Source organism: Balaenoptera physalus, assembly GCF_965194825.1.
Source record: "Balaenoptera physalus genome assembly, chromosome: 6".
Taxonomy (NCBI): domain Eukaryota; kingdom Metazoa; phylum Chordata; class Mammalia; order Artiodactyla; family Balaenopteridae; genus Balaenoptera; species Balaenoptera physalus.
Window position 1 is genome coordinate 65470532 of NC_138885.1, and position 24776 is coordinate 65495307.

At 34.6% G+C, this 24776-nt stretch overlaps 2 protein-coding genes across 2 annotated transcripts in view; one reads left to right on the forward strand and one right to left on the reverse strand.

Moving 5' to 3' along the window:
• The window catches only part of SLC25A12 (solute carrier family 25 member 12), a 182709-nt gene that overhangs the window by 126492 nt on the left and 31441 nt on the right, over nucleotides 1–24776 (reverse strand). The window lies entirely within an intron of this gene.
• HAT1 (histone acetyltransferase 1) overlaps nucleotides 1–24776 on the forward strand; it is a 47556-nt gene that overhangs the window by 8078 nt on the left and 14702 nt on the right. Inside the window, 6 exon segments of the mRNA XM_082465464.1 lie at nucleotides 8536–8611; nucleotides 12366–12486; nucleotides 21782–21961; nucleotides 22237–22358; nucleotides 22859–22963; nucleotides 23290–23396. Coding sequence (XP_082321590.1) covers nucleotides 8536–8611; nucleotides 12366–12486; nucleotides 21782–21961; nucleotides 22237–22358; nucleotides 22859–22963; nucleotides 23290–23396 — 711 coding nt within the window.

The following is a 24776-nucleotide window of genomic DNA, read 5'->3' on the forward strand; positions in this document are numbered from 1 at the left end:
TCCGTTGATGGATGCTTGAGTTGCTTCCACCTCTTGGCTATTGCGAATAATGCTGCTGTGAATAGGGGTGTGCAAATATCTCTTCGAGATCCTGCTTCAAATTCTTTTGGATATATACCCAGAGGTGGGATTGCTGGATCATATTGTAATTTTAGTTTTAATTCTTTGAGGAACCTCCATACTATTTTCCATAGTGGTTGCTGCTCCATTTTACATTCCCACCAACAGTGCAGAAAAATTCCAATTTCTCCACATCCTTGCCAACACATTATTTTCTGAGGATTTTTTTCCCCACTGTTTTTGACCATTTTTTGATTTGATAATTAAAATTGATTTTTAATCCTAAGAGAAGTATATCCTTTATATTCTAAAAGAATCAGCCCTTCTTTGGTCATATGTTGCAAGTACTTTTTTTCCCTGTTTTGACTTTTGGTGAGTTTGTTATGTAGAAGTTAAAATTTTTTATCTAAGGAAATTTCTTTTTCTTTTATGAGTTTTCACTGTGTCTTATAAAAAGGTCCTTCCTGCTCTAAGATTATGAAAAGATTTATCTATTGTTTCTTTTAATAATTTGTTGATTTTTTTTCTTTTTTTAAATTGAAACCTTTGAATCTTTATCTTGATTAGGCATAGGGTAGGAATCCAGCTTTATAATTTTCCAGATGGTTTAGTCAATTATCTAGCTGCTGATTTGTTGTCTTCAACAATTAAAATTTCTTTTTTAATCATACTAAAGTATTATATATATTCTTGGGTTTACTTTGGGGCCTTTTTTTTTTCCCTGAGCCATTAGTGTACTGTTAGAATAAATGTTGTGATTAGTATATGGTGTGACTGGGTCCCACTCATTTCTTTAAGAGTTTTCCTAAGTTTTCTCTAATGTCTTCTTCTAGAGGGACATTTTATCGAGTTCCAAAGAGATCTTTGGTTGATTTCTTTAAAATTGAGATCCTATTAAAATTTAAGTTTAATATGGGGAGAATCAACATCTTTACATTGCTGAATCTTCCTTTCTAATAGCAAGAATATCTTTCTATTTATTCAGGTCTTTTTTTATGTCTAGCTGTGGAGTTTTAAATTTTATGTACAGATGATAAACATTTCTTAAGTTTATTCCAAGGTATTTCATCTATTTTACTGCTATTATAAATGGGATCTCCTCGTCCATTATATTTTCTATCTTTATTGTGTATGGGAGAACTATGGAAAATAATTTTTAGTATATATCTTTTTCCCACATCAAAATCTAGTTTACATAAATTTTATACATATTTGACAGAACTAAAATTGACTGGGTTATTTGGTCAGTCTAATCCCTTACAGTCAGCAGCAATAATTTGCTTCCCTCAAACCAGCCTTTCTTCCTGTCTCCCTCTTTCCCTTCCCCTTCTACTTTCTCTGGAGAAATGTTTATTGAAACCTACCATGTGACAGGCATTGTACTAGACACATGGGATAACTTTAACTCTTGACTGCATACCAATAATTCCACTAAGGTTTATCCCAAGATTCTTCTCCCATAGCAAGCTATTTTCACTTTGTGTGTGAGGGATTGATAGGCACACTTTTCCCACACGGGTCCAGTGCTCTAGGGTTACTGTAGAAAGAGTGAATCTTTTTTTCTATATGTCATTTTAATTATGTTTAGGTATACAATTAGGTGGCATTAACTACCTTCACAGTGTTGTGCAGCCATCACCACTACCTGTTTCCAAAACTTTTTTATCACCCCAAACAGAAACTCTGTATATCTGTTAAGCAGTAATTCCCCATTCACCTTTCCCTCCAGCCCCTGGTAACCTCTAATCTACTTTCTATCTCTATGAATTTACCTATTTTAGATATTTTTTTAAGTGGGATATTTGTCCTTTTGTGTCTGGCTTATTTTACTTAGCATAATATTTTCAACTTACTTAGCAAATGTTTCGTGTTGTAACATGTATCAGAACTTCATTCCTGTTAATGGCTGAATAATATTCTGTTGTATACCACACTTTGTTTATTCATTCATCTGTTGATGGACACTTGGGTTGTTTCCACCTTTTGGCAATTGTGAATAATGCTGCCGTGAACATCGAGATATAGTTGTCTGTTGTCCTTGTTTTCAGTTCTTTTGCCATATAGCTAGGAACAGAATTGCTGGGTCCTATGATAATTCTATGTTTAGCTTTTTGAGGAATTGCCAAATTATATTCCATAGTGGCTGTACCATTTTACATTCCCACCAGCAATGTATGAGTTTCACTTTTTCCACATCCTTGTCAGCACTTCTTATTTTTTTATATATAGCCATCCTAGTAGGTGTGAAATGACATCTTACTGCAGTTTTAGTTTGCATTTCCCTAATAACTGAAGACATTGAGCATATTTTCATGTGCTTATTGGCTGCTTGTGTATCTTCTTTGTAGAAGTATCTGTTCAGATCCTTTGCATATTTTTTAATTGAGTTGTTTGTCTTTAATATATTTTTGTTGTCGTTGTTTTTTTAATATATTTTAGAAACAGATAATCTTACTGGATTCTTCTACTGTTTTGGAGAGTGATTTCAGTTGATTTTCTTTGTTTTTCTCAAGCATGCAATCGTAGCATCTGAACATTTTAGTAAATTCACTTTCTTTTCTATATATACCTCTTATTTTTTCAATTTGCATTGGCTAGCATGTTCAGAACCATGTTAAAAAATGATAGCCGTCATTCCTCTTCCTTAAATTAATGATGATGGTTCGTTATTTCTCCACTAAACATGATCCTGGCTTATTACATTGGAGAGTATTTTTCAGTTTGCCAAGAGTTTTTATTCAAACAAGCATATTAGAGTTTACTGAGTGCCATTTTGGTTTCCCTGGAAATAATTTTGATTATATTATCTTATATACAATGTAAAACATAACATTTAAATAATTTTATTTTTTAATCTTTAGATTTTGAACCATCCTTGCATTTCAATACCTCGAGATATTTTGTTTTGATGAAGACTATTTTATATTATCTTTAAATATTTTTACATTATTGTTTATAGATGAGCTTGGTCTGTGTTTTTCTCCTCTTTGCTTTCTTCTTAGGGGAGGTGAAGGTCAGCTTTTGTACTCTTTGTAACTATTTCTCATGGCCTTCCCACTTTACCATTCCTTCTCTCAGCAGTTTTAAAGCATTAGGTATACTTGTTCCTTAAAGGCTTGAAAGAATTCACCTTAATCATTTTGAAGAGGTTGTCCTCTTAGGCCATTTAATGCTTTTTTTGCCTTAATACAATTTAGATTGCATTTTCAGGTTTTGTGGTTTACATGCTACATTTTTTTGTCCTTCCATTTACTTTTAACCTGTCATTCCTTTTAGGCATGTCGTTTATAGAGAACATATTGGATTTGATTTGTAAAATTTTTTTTAATCTAGCCAGTTTATCTCCATTACATTTATTGTTTGTTGCTTTTGTCATCTTTTTTCTGTTGCTTCCTTACACTTTCTCATTTCTCTTTTCCTATGTAGTGTGTGTTTTGTTTTCCCTTATCCCTTACTCTCCAGTATACTCTTTTAAATTCTACTAAAAAGCCCTATAACCAATTACAAAAATACAGTGTATTGTTAGTTCTACTGAGATGATCTTTGTTTTAAGTTTACTACCATTCAGCAAATACTTATTTAGGTGTACTATGTGACAGGCACTTATCTCGGCACTAGCGATAGAGCAGTATACAAACAGTCCCTCTTTTCATTGAACTTACATTCTTGTTATGAGAAACAGACATGTTAAATACATTGTGATATGTGTTATGGAGAAAATAGAGAGTGATCAGGTCTTACAACTAAGGTGACATTTGAGTAGATGCTAAGTAAAGTGAATCTGTGAATCGTGTAGATATCTCAAGGATATCTCAAGGAGTGTTCCAGGCTGTCTCTTTTGTCTCCTTCAGACTGGAACAGTTGTCAGTCTTTTCTTGACTTGCCTGACCTTAACACTTTGACGATTACAGGCCAGTTATTATGTGGAATGTCCCTCAATTTGGGTTTGGCACATGTTTGCTTATCGTTTATTTCAGATTGTACATCTTTGGTAGGACTATCACAGAAGTGATGTGCAGATCTCATTGCATCCTATCAGTTTTTCATTAAACTTTCAATTCTTTCATTTATTTCCTATTTTATTTAATGAATTATAACCTGTTACTATCATTTATTTTGGTGGTCAATTTGTCCCTGACTTGACCAGTGGGAGGCCAGATCAAGTTGGCTTCTGTTTCTTTTTTACATGTCCTCTTTATTATTTGATTACTTTGTTTTTTAATTACTTTCTGGAACAAGATGTTCTAGGCTCATGTGTTATTTCTGCCATAGCTCTGGAATTTAGTATACTCAGGAAAATATATGTTGGCCAAAGCACTTAAGATTTCAGTTATTTAAAGAACACAGGGTTATGAATAAACTTGTAGTCTAGAGTACAACTAGATACAATGGGGAATATGTGGCATCTCTGAAGCTGCTTGAGAGCTAGAACCCATTATATCTGCGATATGAGCAACTGTCAGTGGGTTGTACATATGTTAAACGCCTAAGTAATTAAACTTTAAAAATTGATTAACATGCATTGGTGATTTCTTAATTTTGTTTTTGGCTAATAAGACATATGTGGAATGTATCTTCTTTTATGCTTCTTTGTCCCTCCAAAAATTACAGAAGTGATTCTGAGAACTAGGAAATATAGGAACTATATGTATAGGAGTAGAAACAATAGGATGTATATTCAAAAAGAAAATTCATTGCAGGTCCTATGTTGGCAATAAGGTGCCATTTAGTATTCCAGGCCCAGATCTTCCATTTTTCTCCACAGATGTGAGTGACATAATTTTTCTTGGAAAGAAAATTTTTAGTGCTTATTTTAAATTACTTCAGTTTTTATATTGTCTGTTTCTCTATTGGAATGATGCATATTTTGCAGAAATTTTGAACAGTGCTGAAGAATATAAGAAATTAAAATTAAACCTGTAATTCTGTCACCCAGAATAACTACTTCAGTATTGTAATTTGGGATATTTCTTTCTAGTTTTTTAAATTATATTATATATTCACTTATATTATTTCTCTTTTATAAAATTCAGGTCACAGTGTCATGTTCTGTTCACTTAACTGTAGGTACATTGTGAACATTTTTTTAATGATTATATAAACCATTTCACATTTATATAATTTATTTAATCATTCTCCTATTGCTTGATATTTGGTTTGCTTGCTTGCTCTCTTGCTTTAGTGACATAACAGCACTTCGTATGTGTTCTCATGTACATATATATGTCAGATTGAGTCAACCTTAAACTCACTATTACCAACTTTGTAACCTTGAGCAAATTATTCTTTTTTGCATTGTTCATCTGTAAAATGGAAGTAGTAATGTTACCTACCTTGTATAGCTCTTGCAAGGATTAACTACAATAATGTTTATAAAATCCTTAACAAATTGCCTGGCACACAGTAAATGTTCAAGTGACAACTAATAACATATTATTATTTTGTGTGTGACTCCTCCTTAATTGTATATCCAATAACAATGTATTTCACACAAAAACTTGTGCACATATGTTCATAGCAGCATTATTCAAATAGTCCCAAATGTTCATTAACTGATGAGTGTATAAACAAAATACGGCATCCCCGTACAGTAGAATAATATTCAGCCATGAGAAGGGAATGAGCTACTAGTACATGCTACAACATGGATGAACCTTGAGAACATATTAAGTGAAAGCAGCCAGACACAAAAGCCCTCATATTTTATGATTCTGTTTATTTGATATGCCCAGAGTAGGCAGATTTAGAGATCTGGTTTCATTCCTTTCATAGTAATTACTACATTTGTATAAGTGTTGAGGGTTTTTTAAATGAGAATAGAAAACTCACATTTGTCCCATCTATTAAAAGGACTAAACCTTCATTCTTTGTGCGCCTAGCACCAATTGTTGGTTCCTTTTGTCTAAGGCCCAGGACTTTTTACCTTAAAAACCCTCTTTTGAGGAGATTACTTTCATTCTAATCTCCATCAAGTTTAACCCATGGTATTTTCTCAATGTGTAATCCCAGGAATTTATAGGCAACTTTTTAGAAATCTGCTCATTGTGGTTAAAGGTTGTACGGTGAACAAGTTTTCATATTTCAAGTTTCACGATAAGGACTGATATAAAAACTTCACTTATTGGATAGTAAAAGAATCCTTTATTAACTACATAGCACTGGTTTTAAAGAGTTTCTCTTGGATTCTTATATTTAAAGTCTAATCAAATCTGCTGAAGTCAATAAATATTTAAGTATATATTTGCCTTAAGCTATTTGAGTTTAACTTCATTCTAACTAAAAGATTCATCACTTTACTTTTTCTTTTAGTTCCTATCTTCTGTGGACTAAATTCCATGCTAAAATAGTAAAACCTCACTAATTTGGATGACAGGAGTGGGTATTGGAAGAAGGCCAATCCAAATTATAGAAATAGTTATCATAACTAACCTTACGACACTTTTCCTATTCATTACTTGTCTTTTTCTCTATCCATGTCTCTTCACCCATCATTACCAAAGTGCTATATATGTTAGAAGCAGTAGCTTGAAATTAATTTTTAATAATTTCTAGAGACTTCCAGACATTTTAAAGTATTAGAGATGCAGTAGTTGGGAACTTATAGGTTAATGAATCTAGACATATTGGACTACTTTATTTTTTTATTATGAAATATTACAGACATGCAAAAAATATAAGCAACTAATGAATATCTGTGATTCCATCACTCAGCTTTTTCAAATCTTAGCATTTTGCTGTATTTGCCCAGGCCTTTTTTTTCTTTCAATTTTCATTACGAAAATTTGCAAACACAGAAAAATTGAGGGAATAGGATTATACCTGTATATCCTACACCTAGATTTAACAATTAACATTTTCCATATATGCTTTAATGTGTGTGTATTTTTGCTGAATTATTTGAAAGTAGCTTTCTGAACATCATGCATTTGCTCATAGCACATGTCCTAATATATGAATATGCACATATATAACCACAATACAATTATCACACCTAAGAAAATTAGTGGTAATTCTTTGGTATCATGAAATTTTCTGGTTTCCCTGGTTGTTCTGGAAAGTCTTCAGTGGCTTAAAAAAAAAAAAGATTTAAACCAGAATCCACTCAAGAATCAGGCATTGTGTTGGGTGTTTCTTTAATCTCTTTTAATCCAGAACAGTCCCTCCTACCCATGGAACTTTTCCCTCCCTATGCCATTGATTTATTTGGAAGAGTAAAGTCATTACATAGAATTATTAAACAAATCTGCATTCTGGATTTGTCTATTTCCTTTTGCTGGTATTTAATTTGTTCCCCTACTTCTGTATTGTAAATTGGAGTATATAAAGCTGGATTAGAGCTAGGATAAAATTTTTCAGTAAGAAAACTTCATAGGTGATACTGTATGCATTATGTTGCATTGAATCAAGAGGCACATATTGTTGGTCTGTCCCACAATGAGTGATTCTAAGTTTGAGATCACTTGGAAAGATGGTGACCACCAGATCTCTACAGTGAAAAAGATTGTCTTTTGTAAATCAGTAAGCTGCTAGATGATAACTTGGCACCCTGTGAATGACCTGCTCTATGAGGACAGTGTTAGAAACTTTTCATCTGCAGTTATCTTTTAATTCTTCAATTGCTTAAGCGTTTTTTTTTTTGGTAGTTTTTCTTCATAAGATAAATTATATTGGGAAAAAGTCCAGTAATATCAGTACTCATAATAAATGCAAATAAAAATAACAGGATACCCATTTCCATCTTAGATTGGTAAAAATTAAAGTTGAGGGTACAGAGTATTCTCAGGGATATGGGAGAAACAAAGGAGTTTAAGTAGCTGCTGGTGTGTATTTATGGCATTTTAAAGGGCACTTAAGCAGTATTTGCAAAAATATTTCAGTACTTTTTTCAGCACTTGTACTGCCAGGAATTTACCCTATGTATACTTGTAAAAGTATAGCACGGTTAAGGATGTCATTGCAGCGTTACTTTTAATAGCAAAAAAGAAAAGGAAAAAAACTAGGAACAACATAAACATCATCATCTTGCAGTCATAAAGAATGATGTGATGCTATGAGCTTCCTCAAACTCAGATTATTCTTGTTCTCAGAATGTTTCCTGTAGCACTTTGTTTTTGTTTCCTTTGTACTGTAGCTTTTCTCATCTCAAAGTGCTTTTGTGGTTTTGTTTTCTTCTACTCTTTGCATTGTGTATAAACATACCAGAAAAGTAAAAATTAAATCAGATGACTCTGTCATGCCTAGTTTTCTAATTCTTAGAATCAGTACGGTTTTGACGCTGAAGCACTCAAAGTAATATTCTGATTTTCATTGTTTGTTTTTCTCATGAGAATCCAGTGTAAATCACATAATGGAAAAGTGACATTTTACGTAAGAAAAATGTTGACTGTATCCTAGTTATACTGAAATTCTCAAACTGGAAATACCTGTCATCTTTAATATTGTTAATATCTTTATATTTTTAATTCTTTTAAACAGTTCGTTTTCCTGAAGATCTTGAGAATGACATTAGAACTTTCTTTCCTGAATATACCCATCAACTCTTTGGGGATGAGTAAGTAACTTAGTAAGATATTTGTCAAATTAGTATGGCAAAAACATTTTTTTTTTAAATTTAGAATTGAGAATTTATTTTCTTTACTGTTATTTTTCATGTAATTTATTTTAAAATATATATTAGAATGGCATTTTTTACATTGAGACACCAATCTACTATATAATACCTATCATTTAGTGCTATAGGTACATTATCTCATTTAATTCTCATAATCTTAGCAATGGTATTATCATTTGTAACATTAACATTGGTGGGATTGGATAGTTGCCTAAGGCATATGAATGGCTGAAGTTCAGATTTAGTCAGTCTGACTGCAGAGCCCATATTCATAACTACTCCTTTTTTCCTACCTACCATTTTGCTATACTTCTTTTATTTTTTTTTTTAATTTAATTAATTTATTTATTTATTTATTTTTGGCTGTGTTGGGTCTTCGTTTCTGTGCGAGGGCTTTCTCTACTTGCGGCAAGCGGGGGCCACTCTTCATCGCGGTGCGTGGGCCTCTCACTGTCACGGCCCCTCTTTGTTGCGGAGCACAGGCTCCAGACGCGCTGGCTCAGTAGTTGTGGCTCACGGGCCCAGTTGCTCTGCGGCACGTGGGATCCTCCCAGACCAGGGCTCGAACCCGTGTTCCCTGCATTGGCAGGCAGATTCTCAACCACTGTGCCACCAGGGAAGCCCTATACTTCTTTTAGAAAACACTCCCCTAAATCTGGAAAGCTCAGGTTTATTCTGTGACAAGTAAATAAGCAATTAAGAGAAATTTATTTTCAGAAGCAACTTTAAAGATACGTCCTGGGCTATTCAGCACAATTCTTTAATTTCCTATACCTTCATTACATTATTAGAATAGTCCGTCACCTTTTGTTTTTTTAACTTTTGATTTTGAAGAAAATTTCAAATCTACAGTAAGTTGCAAGAATAATATTCTGTATATCCTTTATCTACAATCATCAGTTGTTAACATTTAGCTATATTTGCTTTAATCATTCTCTTATATAAATATATTGATAGGTTGTTGTTGAACCATTTGAGAGTAGGTTGCAGATATATCTTCTCTTACTCCTAAATTCTTTAGTATGTATTTCCTAAAAACAAGGACAGTAACCATAGTAGAATTATCAAAACTCAGGAAATTTAACATTGATACAGTACTGTTTTCTAAAATATAATCCACATTTCAAACTTTGCCAGTTGATTCTTAGTAATTCTTTTATAACAATTTTCCCCATCCTGGATCCAATCTAGAATCACGTATTGCATTTAGTTGTCATCTCTCTTTAGTCCCTTTAGTCTGAAACAGTTCCTCAGACTTTGTTTTCCAAGGCATTGACATTTTTGTAGAGAATAGGCTAGTTTTATAAACCATTTTGGACTCGTTTGATTGTTTCTTCATGATTAAATTCAGATAATGCATATTTCTGTAGTACCACAACAGAAGTTGTATTATGTCCTTCTCAGTGTGTCATATCAGAAAGTCCATGATGTCAGTTTGTCCCATTTTTGGTTAAGCTAACTTGGGTCATTAAGTTTAGAGGTATCTGCCAGGTTTCCCCACTAAAAGGTTAATGGGCTTTTCTTTGTTATTTATATGTAATCTGTGGGGAGATAGTCTGAGAGTGACAATATCCTGTTTCCCATCAAACTTTCGCTCAGTAGTTTTAAAACTGTTAATGATTCCTGTCAGTATTTTACTATGATTGTAAAATGGCGATTTTCTAACTCTACCACACCTTAAGCAGTTATTAGTTTGCATTCTACTATAAAAAACAGCTTCTCTTCTTCCCCTTATGTATTGTTTATATCAGAATAGACTCAGGGATTCTTTTTTTTAACTTAATGGGTTATAATCTTTTACTGTTATTAATTTGATGCTCAAATTATCCCAGATTCAACAAGTGGCTCTTCTTTCAAACTGGCTTTTGAGTCCTTTTGATATATCGTCATCATTTTGAGGACATGTTACCTTGTGATACAATAAGGTGTTCCACATTCACCTTGTACTTCCTCTGCTAGTTCTGGAGTCGGGCATATTCTCAAGGAACCATGGTTTTTTTAGTAGGAAAGGGTGTTTAGACATAGTTGACATTTAAAATATTCCCTCTTATTGCTATTTTCTCTATGCATTATTTCAACATTTTGGATATATTTATTTAATGTGTTTTTAACTTGACAAGTGTCTCTTCATGGAACAAGTTTCTTGAGAATTTCTTATTAATACATCAGATTAGGCATTTTATGTGCTTTTAAGTATTAATAACTGAATTTTATTATATATTGATTTGTGCCAAAATTTGAGCGTTTCATATTTTAAACAGGTTTTATTACACCATAAAAATAAGAATGCTTTCTCTTTGTATCTCTGTCTTTAAGGAGCTTTTTATTTTATTCTCTTCCTCTTACTGCTATTTAAAATCTCTTCCTATGGTAATATCTTAGTGAGTAGGATCTAGTTTCACAGGTACCGCTTCTTAATGGCATTTTGCACACTCACTTTGCATGTCATTAAAAGTGGTGTGCTTGCATACCCCTCCTCTAAGGTAGGCAGATGACAATCATATAATCGTGATAACTCTGTATCTTGGGACCCATGACATTGATCTTGATCCTAGTGTCATTGCCACTCCTTTCTACTACATATAATTTTCAGAGTCCTAGAATGGACACTGCTCATATTTTGTTTTGGTAGCCTAGACAGAAATCTGGAAATGACACTGCTTCTTTTAAGCACCCTTTCAGTATTCACCTTAAAAAAAAAAACCTCTATCATACAATTCAGCTTCTTAAAGTGTAAAGTTCCATGGGTTTTAACATATTGAGAGTTGCACAATCATCACCACTGCCAATTTTGGAACATTTTCATCACTCTCACCAGAATTCCCATTGTGACCAATTAGCAGTTGTTCCCTCTTTCTCCTACCCTCCCTAGCCCTGGGTAGTCACTAATCTACTTACTTTCCCCTACCCTCCCTAGCCCTGGGTAGTCACTAATCTACTTTCTGTCTATATAGATTTACCTATTCTGGATTTTTTTTTTGGCCCAGTGCGCAGGATCTCTGCCTACCAGGGATCAAACCCATGCCCTCTGCATTGGGAGCGTGGATTCTTAATCACTGGACCACCAGGGAAGTCCTAGAAGACTTTTTTTAAGCTGAAAAAGGGAATAGCAAGGCGTAGATGGGTAGCGGGGAGCAAGGTTGGAAAAAAATAGCAGCAGCTCCAGATCTGCTTTCTGAGTTCATAAGTGGGGTGTGATCAGACAGGTACTATCACTCACCACTTTCAGCAGCTCTGGATGTTGGTGATGGATGCAAGTGGTAAGTTGGAAGCACTGGGCTAAGGCTACGTCTTAGCTGCTTGCCTAGCCAGGAATCAGTTTAACATTACTTGTCTCTGATTTGAAATGCCTCCTAGTAGTATCAACAGTAAGAGCAGCAACAGTAGCTGTAGTATACTTGTACAATGTGCCAGTCAATATTATACACAGTTTACATGTATTAACTTGTTCATTTAACCCATAAAACATCCTTGAGGTAGGTGTTATTATTCTCTCATTTTATAAATGAGGAAAGCGGAGGCACAGTTTCATTACAGGATGCTTTGTTTGTGTGTTTGTTTTTAATAAGTATAGTTTAAAATCTTGAAACTACCCATGAAGTTAAACTTGTTTATATGTAGGGTTAATACTTTGTCATGACTTTGTAAAGATTCATTTTCGGGTCTTAGATTACTGCTGTTTTTCCCCTTTTAGTGAAACTGCTTTTGGTTACAAGGGTCTGAAGATCTTGTTATATTATATTGCTGGTAGCCTGTCAACAATGTTCCGTGTTGAATATGCATCTAAAGTTGATGAGAACTTTGACTGTGTAGAGGTAAGAACAGAAATAAATTTATTTTTAACTGTTTTCCAATTGAGTATAAAACAGTTTATAAGATGTAAAGGTTTGAGGGAGGAGAGAATCTGTTATATAGCAGCGTTAAAACCACATATTTAATATTTAGTTATGGAAATGATTGTCTGCCTGTCATTCCAGTTAACCCTGTGATCATGGTCCTTAGCCTGATCTGTTTCCTGAGTGGACCTTTTCCATGAAAACCTTCACTTGATCAGAGTTGCATTTTATTTACCAACTTTCGTTTTTTATTTTGGACATTAAAAGTACTTATTTTCCCAAAAGTTAAATAAGATGGAGGGAACTAGCTAAATTTTCTGCATTTACTTCATGTACAATTTTCTTATTAAAATTTCTCTTGCTATATTTCTAATCCCAAATTTCCTAATATATATTCCTTTATGAACATGGATAATTAAGCTGATTACATTATAAAACGATTTGAAGCAAATGAACCAAAAGAGGGTAAAGGCAGAGAGTATGAAGCGTATGCATCTGTGGCAGGCTGAATTATGGCTCCACCAAAGGCAGCGTGACTACAGAGGCCAAGTAATGTGGCCACAAGCCAGAGAACGCTAGTAGCCACCAGGAATTGGAAGAGGCAAGGAACAGATTCTCCTTCAGAGCCTCTGGAGGGAGTGTGGCCCTGATGACACCCTGATTTCAGCTCAGTGATATTGATTTTAGATTTTGCCTCTAGACTGTGAGAGAATACGTTTCTGTTGTTTTAAGCCTCCATGTTTGTGATAATTTAGTACAGCAGCCACAGGAAACTAATACAGATTTTTGTACCAGGAAGTGGGATACTATTGTAACAACTAAAACTGTAGAAATGTCTTTAGAAATGTGTAATAGGTAGAAACTGGAAGAATTTTGAGACACATGATAGAAAAAGCAAATTGCTTTGAACAAACTGTTGGTAGAAATATGGATGTGAAAGGCACCGCTGGTGAGGACTCAGAGCAAAGTTAGGAGCATGGGAGAGAAAACTTTTTTATCGTCTTAGAGAATACATACTATACCATTATAAAAGAGAACGTTGATACAAATAGGAATGCCTTCTAGTGCTAGTAACAGTCCAGTAAAAGGTGCCTCTGGTGAGGGCCCAGAAGGAAATGAGGAACATGTTATTGGCAACTGGGGGAAAGGAGATCTTTGTTGTAGAAAGCCTAGCTGAATTGTGTCCCGCATTAATGTGGAAAGGAGAACTTGTAAGCAATGAACTTGGATACTTAGCTGAGGAGTTTTCCAAACAAAGTATTGAAGCTTTGGCCTAGTTTCTTGCTTTTAGTAAAATGTGAGAGGAAAGAGAGAAATTGAGGGAAGAACTGTGAAGCAAAAAAGATCTAGGACTTGATGATTTGGGAGATTCTCAGCCTGTTCTGAAGACACTAAAATTAGAAGATTCATTGTCAGGGAAGTGTGCTGTGGGGAGAAAGCCAAGAGTATGGCTAAGTAATCTTGTTTTGCTGAAGAGATAGGCATGTGACTCACTGTTCTCCTCAGTAATCTCAACAAAGCCAGGAATAGGGATTGGATTCTATGATATGAATTCAGGGAACATCTGTGGAGGACCGTCTTGTCTATTGACATGAACCTTCATGGTATACACAGATTACCCACAAGGTTTTTCGAGAGTGTTATATCAGCAGAAACACGGCCAGTTTGGACTGACAGAATGAGGGAAGGCTAATGGACTTCTAAAATTCTATAGGCAGGAAACAGGCTGATAGCACTATTCAGCTGCAAACATGTGCTACCTTTCAAGAAAAAGGAAGAACAGTTTTGAAGGTGGAGCTTCAGGCTCAGAGGGTGGACCCACAGGCCACAGTATTCCCAGGTCTAATGGAATATGGATTAGATGAGCTGGATTTTGAAATTGTTTGGTACTGGTGACTTATTTCTTCCTACCATTTTCTCCCCTTTTTTTTTTTTTTTTTTTAAATATTTGTGGAAAAGACACTTCTTTTTTTGGCTGCCTTGGGTCTTGGTTGCTGCGTGTGGGCCTTCTCTAGTTGAGGTGAGCGCGGGCTACTCTTCATTGCGGTGCATGGGCTTCTTATTGCGGTGGCTTCTCTTGTTGCGGAGCACGGGCTCTAGGCGCGTGGGCTTCAGTATTTGTGGCACGTGGGCTCAGTAGTTGTGGCTCACGGGCTCTAGAGCACAGGCTCAGTAGTTGTGGCTCATGGGCTTAGTTGCTCCACAGGATGTGGGATCCTCCCGAACCAGGGCTCGAACCCATGTCCCCTCCATTGGCAGGCGGATTCCCAACCACTGCGCCACCAGGGAAGTCCCCATTTTCTCCCTTTCGGAATGACAGAGTCTGTAACTTTTATCCTATGCTTGTCCTGCCCTTGTGTTTTAGAAGTGATAACTTGTTTTCTAGTTTCACAGGTGGAAAGGAATTTTAATTTTGCTCCATGATGTATCATACCCATGGTCTCACCTATACCTGATTTAGATAACTTAAATGATGAGATTTTGGACTTGAGTTGATCCTGGAAACTTTGGGGGATGTTGGGATGCGGTGAGTGTCTTTGGCATGTTTGGGATGGACGTGAATCTCTGAGAGACCTTCAGAAAATTATGTATTTTATTTTATTTTTTAATAAATTTATTTATTTATTTATTTTTGGCTGCAGTGGGTCTTTATTGCTGTGCACGGGCTTTCTCTAGTTGCAGCAAGCGGGGTCTCCTCTTCGTTGCGGTGCACGGGCTTCTCATTGCTGTGGCTTCTCTTGTTGCGGAGCACAGGCTCTAGAGCACAGGCTCAGTAGTTGTGGTGCACGGGCTTAGATGCTCCACGGCATGTGAGATCTTCCCAGATCAGGGCTAGAACCCGTGTCCCCTGCATTGGCAGGCGGATTCTTAAACACTGCGCCACCAGGGAAGTCCCCAACAATTATATATTTTAGACTTGTTCTGTTCCTGGGCATTCCTATTTAAAGATATTGAAGCCAACTTTATCAAGGCTTTAACTAACTTTAAATTTCTGACTTAAGCCTTTTGCCAACCTTGTGCCCCACCCTTTTATTGTAAAACCTTCTCTCATTACTTGCATTGGTTGATTTGCCCCCTTTTTATTATTTATTTTTTCTTTTTGGTTTTCTTTTATTGTAAAGGACTTGCCCAAAGTCCCACAACTAGTATCAATAAATGATTCGTATTGTACATGGGAGAGAATCACTTAGTCGTAGTATGCATAATATATAGTAATACCCTCTTAAAAGATGTGATTATAGAACTGTTTATGACCTGTTCTAAATGGGCCCAGGCGCTTGTGCTTGTTAGTTTTTATTTCTGTTTTTTACAATGTGTATTTATTTTTGCCTGCTCCCATACTTTTATGCTATTAGCTCTCAATTTACTGCTGGTGTGAGGGACTTTCCTCTTGCAAACAGTCCCCTTATAAAAATACCATATTAGTAAACTTAATGGAATTGTAACATGAATCATATATAGCATAAAGAGGTCTAAAATAGTCTCATATCTGTTATTCAACTTCAGTGTCAGAAATACTTTGAGCACTTACTTTTTTTTGTTCCCATTTCCCACTCTGTTTGAGATGACTAAGCTTGTCAGATAAATAATATGTAACTGCACTTAATATTTGTTTTATTCAGTGGTTTGTGTCCCTTGGAAATTTTTGAAAATTTGCAGATATAAAAGTGATTCTGAATAATACTGTAGTTGTGGTGATTTGATACTTGAAAAGATTTAATCTTAGATTAACTAGCATTTAACACAGACTTAGTAAAATGGAGCTAAACTAGCATTTAACACAGACTTAGTAAAATGGAGCTTTTTATAATCAAATATTTCTTATTAGCCTGTTAAATTTTCAGGCCTGGCTAGATACTCTTTAAAAATGCAGTGGTGGGTTTTTTTTTCTTGTGTTGTACAAAATTCACTTTTGTTGGAGGGGTTTGCTGCTTTGGGGTTTTTTGTTTTGTTGTTTTTTTTTAAGTTCCGGCTGGTAGTGCTGAATCGATTTCTTCCAAAGGAACTATTGACGTAGTTATTGATGAATCTTTCAAATATTATGTGCAGTGAAAATAGCTATGTACTTGCATTGACTTCTAATTGTTCCATTCTTGAAAACCAGCTTTCTCCATTTAGAAGTACTGTGTTAGGAGTAAGGAATCAATCTTTTATAATGCCTTTTTGTAGGACTATTTATTTGCTTCATGGTCAAAGATCATTTATTTAAATTACACGTTCAAGCAGAGACCTCTTTTTCCCCTTATAAAAAAAGAATGGGTAGCAGATGTGGGAGGAATGGGCTTGCCTCTTCTCAGTTTGCAGTGAGAATGTTCATTTCACAATGCCTTCTGTGTTCTTGATGCCAGGAACCTAGTGGCAAACAAAGCAAAGTCACTGCTCTCATGAAGCTTACCTTCTTGCCAAGAGGAGCAGTCAGTTAACAAATATTAAATAAACAAATTAATATGTATGAAAATACGTTAATGTATGAAGAAACATTTTGCTGGTTTCTGAATGAAGAGGAGACAGCCATGTAATAATCTGAAGGGATCAATGTATGCAGAGGCCCTGAATGAGAACATTGTTGGCATTTTTGTTGTCCAGAAAGATCACTGTTGTTAAGTCGTTGTGGTGACGGAGAGAAAGGTAGGAGATGGTTGAAGGGGGTTGGCAAAACTAGGTCATATGGAGTAAGAGTAGTTGATAGGCGTTGGAGGTTTTAAGTAGCTGGGGGTTATATGATAGGGTTTATATTTATAAAAGATGATTCTGGCTGCTGTGCAGAGAGCACACTGTAGGGGGCAAGAGTGAAAGAAGGGAGACCAGAATGTTGCAGTGTTATAGGCCACACTGCATTTAGTTGTCTGGTTGAGGATGTATCTTTGGAGGTAGAGCTAGTAGCATTTGCTGTTGAATTAAATGTGATTGATGAGGGAAAGAGGAACGAGGAGGATCCCATTGCTTAAGCAGTAGTGGTACTATTCACTGGGATGGGGAAGATGGGAGAAGTAGATTTAAGTGGGAAAAGCCCAAGATTTTTGTTTTAGATGTATTGTTTTGAGGTTATTATATAATATATCATAATTGAGTTTTGCAGGCTCTACTATGTAGCATTATTTTTGCATATGAAAAATATACCCTTTTAGGTGGTCAGAAGCCACAGCAAATCTGCTTAGAAGTTATTTGCTTGTTAGAATTTTGCCATTATATTAATCTTTCATCATCCATTCTTTTTCTTTTACATGCTCTCCAGTGGCACCTGAAATTTTTTAGTTGCAATTAAGATGCCTGTAAAACATCTCCACTAGCCATCCTCTTTAAAGACAACATAATTATTTTGAATTTTGCGATACAATAAACTTTATTATTCAGACACTGATGGTTTGTTCATCTTATGGTTGTCCCTGATCTTTGCCTTTATCAATACCTCCTGCCCTCTCTTGAGGTAATTTCATTGCTTTTTAGTGGAAGGGTGTGTAACTAAGATTGTTCAGTCTTTCTAACTGCTAACATTTTAGGGAAAGTTTTGTTGGAGAAAGTTGAAATACATGGATAAGGTTTGTATTAACTGAATTTCAGTCATCTATTTTATTCTTGTCTCACATTAATATGGATTGAATTTGAGAGTAGATGAGAGCAGATTTTTAAAATTTTCTGGATTCCTTAGGGCTTTTTTAATAGAAAAATCCTGTGTACTTATAAAAATTTAATCTTGAGGAAGTGAAGAAATAACTCTTTGGTAGACTAATAATATTTCAGTATATTCCACTATATTCTTTTTTTGATAAGGGTGTCAGCATTCTTAATGAGTAATTTTTTTATGAAGTATCATAAAAAGCTTTAAAATTATGTATTTAGATTTTTATCTTGGAACTTTGTTGTGAGTTTAGGTTGCAAAACACTAATGCAGTATAAATTAACATAATGTGACCTTTGTTTTTCCAGTAGTTGAAATATTCACGCTTTTTCTCTACTTCTCTAACAATACGGAAATTTCTACAGCTTAAATATTGTCAGAGAATGTAAGATTGAGCACATTATTTAGATATGGAGTGTTTTTGCTTGTTTTTGTAGCATATCTTGAGCAAATTATGTAGATATGGAGTTTTTTTGCTTGTTTTATAGCATATTCTTAGAATTATAGTTAATGTTAAGTCTTCACCACTTTAGCCAAGTAAAGGATAGCATGTACTACTATTTAACATGCCTCTAAAATTGCTATTTCAAAACTAAAGCACCATAGACAAATTTAGACAAATGCTGCTGTTTAAGATAAGACACTAAAGAGGTAATTTGGTTTTCGAATGTGATAAGTACACGTGTACAAGTGTAAACATATTTGTATTATAGCAGACTACCAGTTAGTCTCAGGTACATTGCTTTATGCAGTGATGAAGAATAGTAAAAATTGCTTCATGGAAACATCTCATGTGTAACAAAGTACAGAACATTGGAAATTGAGATGACCATAGTCAGAAAGTATACAATCTAAACTATTTCATCTTGAGTCACCTAAGAGAAGACCTGAATAGAAGAGTTACTTTTAAGCTTTCCTTATTAAAAAGATATTGCCAAGGGTTAGGAAAACATTTGTAAGGCATATCCTTATTAAATATATCAGGTTGTATTCTAGATTCTTGATCTAGTCAGCTTAATTTCTTATCCTTTCTAGAACTGTATTTTTAAATAATTTTAATTAAAGTTTAGAATATTCTTGAAGATAGGGAATTTTTCAGGGATCTTCAGAAACAGAATCTAAACTTTTAGCCACTAGCATTGGAACTAAAAGGTTTCAGTTAATCTTTAATTCTAAATTCAATTGAAAATGAGTATATGGGGGTTTTCTCTAGTGGTAATTTATTGTCTGGCCAGTAATCCAATATGAAAAATGAATATTTAACTGAACTAAAATATATTTATTCTTTTAGAAAAGAGTACAGATCTGTAAGACATGACAGTTATAGGATTTTTTTTTCTTAAAGCAGAATCCATTTAATAGAGAAATGCAGACATTTTTCCTTCAGTGGTGCAAAGTCCTGAATTCTGGGTTTGAAGAGCTGTTTGGTTTTATGTTATGTATTTTATGTAATACATACACGTTTTCTCTAATGTATTACATGTAACAGAGTCCTTGTTTTTAAACTTGGCCTTTTATTCCCCTGTAAAAGTTCTTAATGTGTGAACTTGCCCAGAGCAAAATATTTATTTGAAGATATTTATTACAATAAATAGGTATCCTTTGAAGGCTGAAAGTTAAACACTAACTTTCTTTCAACTCTGTTGAGCTCAAATCTTTGGCTGCTTTATCTTCTATCTGAACTGCTACTTGAAACTTAGAGTTTCTGAGAAATCTTTGAAGTACATTTGGTGCCTGATATGTGAAGTTATTTGATCATGCTTTGCAATGCCTTGTTGAGAAGACAGGACATAGGGAAAGTTTTTAAAAGTTAAAATTATATACACTGTACATGCCTTGAAGTGTTTTCTTTTGAAATTGATAGATTGTAAACCTCTTCATTTAAAAGTAGTGTTTCTTGACTTTTTAAAACTTGAATTAATACTACTTTACCCATCGCTACTTTGGATTTTAATTGCCACACAACAGACCTATTAAACCTATCCCTTATTATTACACTTTCCTCTTGTAATTATTGAAATTGTACAAATTCTGTAAAATATGCTTAAGATGGTCTCTTCACATTAGATAGCAGTATCAAGGAAAAATAATTTATCAAATAGTACTTTAAAAATAAGCAGAAGTGGTCCTGTCAAATGCAGTTTATTTGATCTTGAGGGTGAATGGATTGTAAGGACTGGTGCACATATTAGAAATAAGCTGTTGGGCAAAATGTCAAAGAGCTATATTTTTAAATAATAGCTTTTTTTTATAGCTATAAACAAGTTATATATAAATGTTGGTAGTACCAGAGCATTGAAAATAAAACTTGTTTGTGATAAATTCCATCCTTCGTTCTCTATCCTAAAATGTAACTGAATGATAATAAAGTGCTATTCATCTGCAGGTGCATTGCTTCTGCTTAGTTAAAAGATGGTTGAAAGGACAGGAATTAGTAGCATGTTGTATTAGCCTTTTGTAGTGTATTTTGTCCTAAGCATCTTAATTTCCCTGTTTTGAATGCTAAGTAGCAAGGGTCTTGGTTTAGAACTAATACCCATCATGCATGTAAACGGTATGAAAGAGCTGCTTAGTAAGTTAACACAAAGTGTTCTTGTGTCAGTCCTTGTGGAAATAGATACAATACAAACATTACAGCTGAACTCACGGCAAACTCCATTAAGTAAAAACCTGGCCTCATTGTTCAGGAAAAAGTTTGAATAGAATGCAAGCTCATTTTGTTGAATGTAATGTCAGGCTTTTAGGGACTGTATTGAGGGATAAGGTTTTGTTAAGTTGAGACCAATTCATTAAGTTTTATTGCCTGGTGAGAAGCAGTAATACTTTATTGTAAGACTTCATCAAATATTCATGGTTAAAGAGAAGTAGTAAATGTATTCAATCAAGTGGTCTTTTGGGGTTTTGAAAAGGATTATGAAGTCTGCTCAGCTGATAGTTTAACATTCATTGAGGTTATTTAACAAGGATAATTTTAATCTCTGAGTTTAATTTTGTTGTCCAGACTTCCCTCTTTTTACTGTCACAAATCCAACTCTATAAAAGTTGTGTCACATTATAGGATGAGTGGATAATATATCCATTCATATAATTTATGTATTTCCTAAGTGGGTATATTTTTTAAGTTATCTTAATTTTGAGTTTCGTGTATGAGGGAGTTATGACCTACTTGCTCATTGTGAGGTTGCCATTTGTTTGGTCAGACTCTAGCCTCACCTCACTACTGCTGGTGATCCTTTCATGTCTTGGATAATATACTCTCCTTGACACATGTAACATAATAAGCAGCCGTGTAAAATAATAAGCAGCCTTTTGTTTTGGCCAGTTCAAATTGTCTTGAAGGGACATGGTCAGCATTTTCTACATGATGTTAGAAATTTCTATAGGATTGCCCTCATTCTTGTAGTTGATTTCAGGCTACCCACCTCCTCTTTTTTATTTCTGTGTTATACTTGTGTTCATCTGACATTTTTGTGGCAGCATCTCGTACACATGAAACTCATCCTTTCCCAGTTTGCTGTGTGTTTGCATCTTTAGTTTAACAGTGAATTGAAGTTTTGTGATTTTTATGGGTTTTGTCCATTTCAGAAAAACTAAGCATATTCAACTAAGTCAAATTTATTAATTTTTTTGTGTCCTTTAATCTCCATTCCTTAGGCAGATGATGTTGAGGGCAAAATTAGACAAATCATTCCACCTGGATTTTGCACAAACACGAATGATTTTCTTTCGTTGCTGGAAAAAGAAGTTGATTTCAAGCCATTTGGAACCTTACTTCATACATACTCTGTTCTCAGTCCAACAGGAGGAGAAAACTTTACCTTTCAGATTTATAAGGTAAAGATAAATCTAAATATTCCCTGGGTGAAAGTACCTCATTTGCCTGAAACCTGTATCCTGTTTTGATGTGTTTTTTTTCAGTGATTTATTCTAACTTCAGGAAACAAGTCTTTGTCAGCATTAAAAACAAAGATCTGTTTTGTATGTGTGTCTGTGTACACATCTTAATCTGAGACTTCTAAACACTTTCCCACAGAATAGTTTTGTGTTCTACAGACTTTCACTTACCTCTGCGATGAGTTTCACCTGACTTTTCCTGGCTTTTTCCCTAGGCTGACATGACATGTAGAGGCTTTCGAGAATATCATGAAAGGCTTCAGACCTTTTTGATGTGGTTTATTGAAACTGCTAGCTTTATTGACGTGGATGATGAAAGATGGCACTACTTTCTAGTGTAAGTACAGTTCTAAAGCAACAGTAGACCTTATTACCTCCACAAAGCCAGCATTTTAATTGTGGCGGCCCAATTATTAGGACAGTATAATGATATTTTTCCCAGGAAAGAAAAACTATTGTTTATGAGGCTTGAGTTTTCCTTCATTATGCTTTGGGAGACCTTGAGAATAGAGTTGAATAAAATGCTGTTGTCCGTTAGGGCCCTGAATGTAGGCTTAAACAGTAAAACGAGCTTTGCCTGTGTTTTCTTTTACTTGCCACCTATTCATCTTTATAATAGGCAAGTGCACTGAAGTGATGTAAAGAGGTCTGATTTATCCAAGTTGCTGCACACCAATTAAGTGAATTGTATATTCAGAACATAGCAGGTGTACCCATTGGGCCCTCACAGAGTAGCTTGCTGACACTGAAAATTCAGTCAGAGAATGGAAAAGAAAATGGACACTGCATGGGAGCGCGACTGTAATTGACCTGCTTGGCTTTCTGTTTTATCTGCAGATTTGAGAAGTATAATAAGGACGGAGCTACACTCTTTGCGACCGTAGGCTACATGACAGTCTATAATTACTATGTGTACCCAGACAAAACCCGGCCACGTGTAAGGTAATTGGCAGTATAACACGTGCCTTGTCTTTTATTTCAGAAGAAGGAACTGCTGAAGTTTCCAATACTTGTTATAATAGTGTTGATTTGTTTTTAAAAAATCACCATTATTCATTGGCTGTGTACTGATTTATTTCATTGTTCCCTTTGAAACAGTGTGGAAGATTAAATGTTTACAGTTTTGAGTAGCTCAATAATTTTTGGAATTCTTGAAGGTGGATTGAAAAAAAGATCACACTAACTTTAAAGTGTTTATATTACTATAGTGACTTGCAATTTGTAAACCGGTCATGTTGTGATATTTTAATATAATTTCTTTACTATAGTCAGATGCTGATATTGACTCCATTTCAAGGTCAAGGCCATGGTGCTCAACTTCTTGAAACAGTTCATAGATACTACATTGCATCTCCTTCTGTTCTTGATATTACAGGTATGTAAATTTTGATTTGTTGTTGAAAGAGCCTTTCTAAAAAATCTCTTCTTTACTAATCTTGGTTTTGTCAGAAATAACTATTTTATTTTAAATAGCAGCAGTCTCCTGAGGTCTTTTTGGAACTGTTTAAAGATGGCTTAAGGTTACATTTTAAATCATAAGCCTTTGTGGGATTGGATTGCATCTCTGAGCATGAAGTGCTCATTAATTGAAGAAATTGAGGATAATGAACTGAATATATAATGGGAAATCTTAGGCATATATATGTTGCAAGTGTGGTATGACTTATTTGTTCAGTTTATTTGGCAAACAGTTTATAAAGTTGATGTATCTTTTCATCTAACTTTACTGCTCCTGTTAAATGATTTGGAAACTTGGGAGATACAGAAGTGATTACTAAAGTTAGTTTATATCAATAGTTATAAATTGTTTAAGTGACACCTTCACTAGCTTAGTGACTTGTAAAATTATAGAAACATAATACAAACAATAACACTTCTTTTTAGCTAAGCTAAAATTGTTTAGCTTCTGTTTACTTATAGAGCTTGGACTTGGTACTACATGAAGGGACTTTTTTGGTGATTTTAATCTAGAGACTTAGAGTTCACATAAGTAGTCTTTGTCTTCTCTAGTGGGTAATGTGCCAGCAGGGGTTGTTTCTGTGCAGCCTCTTAACCACTTTCTTCTGTCTATTCCAACCAATAAAGTCCTTGATACTTAGCACCAATTAGCAGATAAAGAATTTTATTTCTTAAATCTCAGTGAAGAGTCATCAATAATGGTAGCCTTTATTCATTGCAAACTGAAGTCTCTAAAGAGAAAATGCTAAACATGCTAAAGGACTTGTGAATTTGAAAACTGGGTATTGGCCTTTATTTTCAGTGTTAACATTTCTTAGCATTATAAATTACTAAAAATGCCTTATCAGCTGTTCTAAGATATTTCTCCTCAATTTCCATACCCAGTCCTTTAAAAAAAGCAAAGTACAGAATTTTCTACTCTTTGGTTGTTTTAGTTGCCTATAGCTCCATTATTTTGTATATTTTTTAAACTTTTTGGATCTTTATGAGGCTCTGGATTTCCCTTTGCAATCCAGGATATTCTTTATATTGAGATGGCCTTTTGCTTACTTGACATATAGCCAGATATAGTAAAAATTAAAACTTAACCATCAATGGCCTATGTTACAAGATAGATAGGTGTTTGTGGTGTAATTGCCACCCATTTTTTTTTTTAGCACTTTTTTTTTTGGCCGCGCCTCTTGGGTTGCAGGATCTTAGTTCCCCAATCAGGGATTGAACCCGGGCCCCGGCAGTGAGAGAGCCGAGTCCTAACCACTGGATTGCCAGGGAATTCCCTTTTTTTAAGCACTTAAAG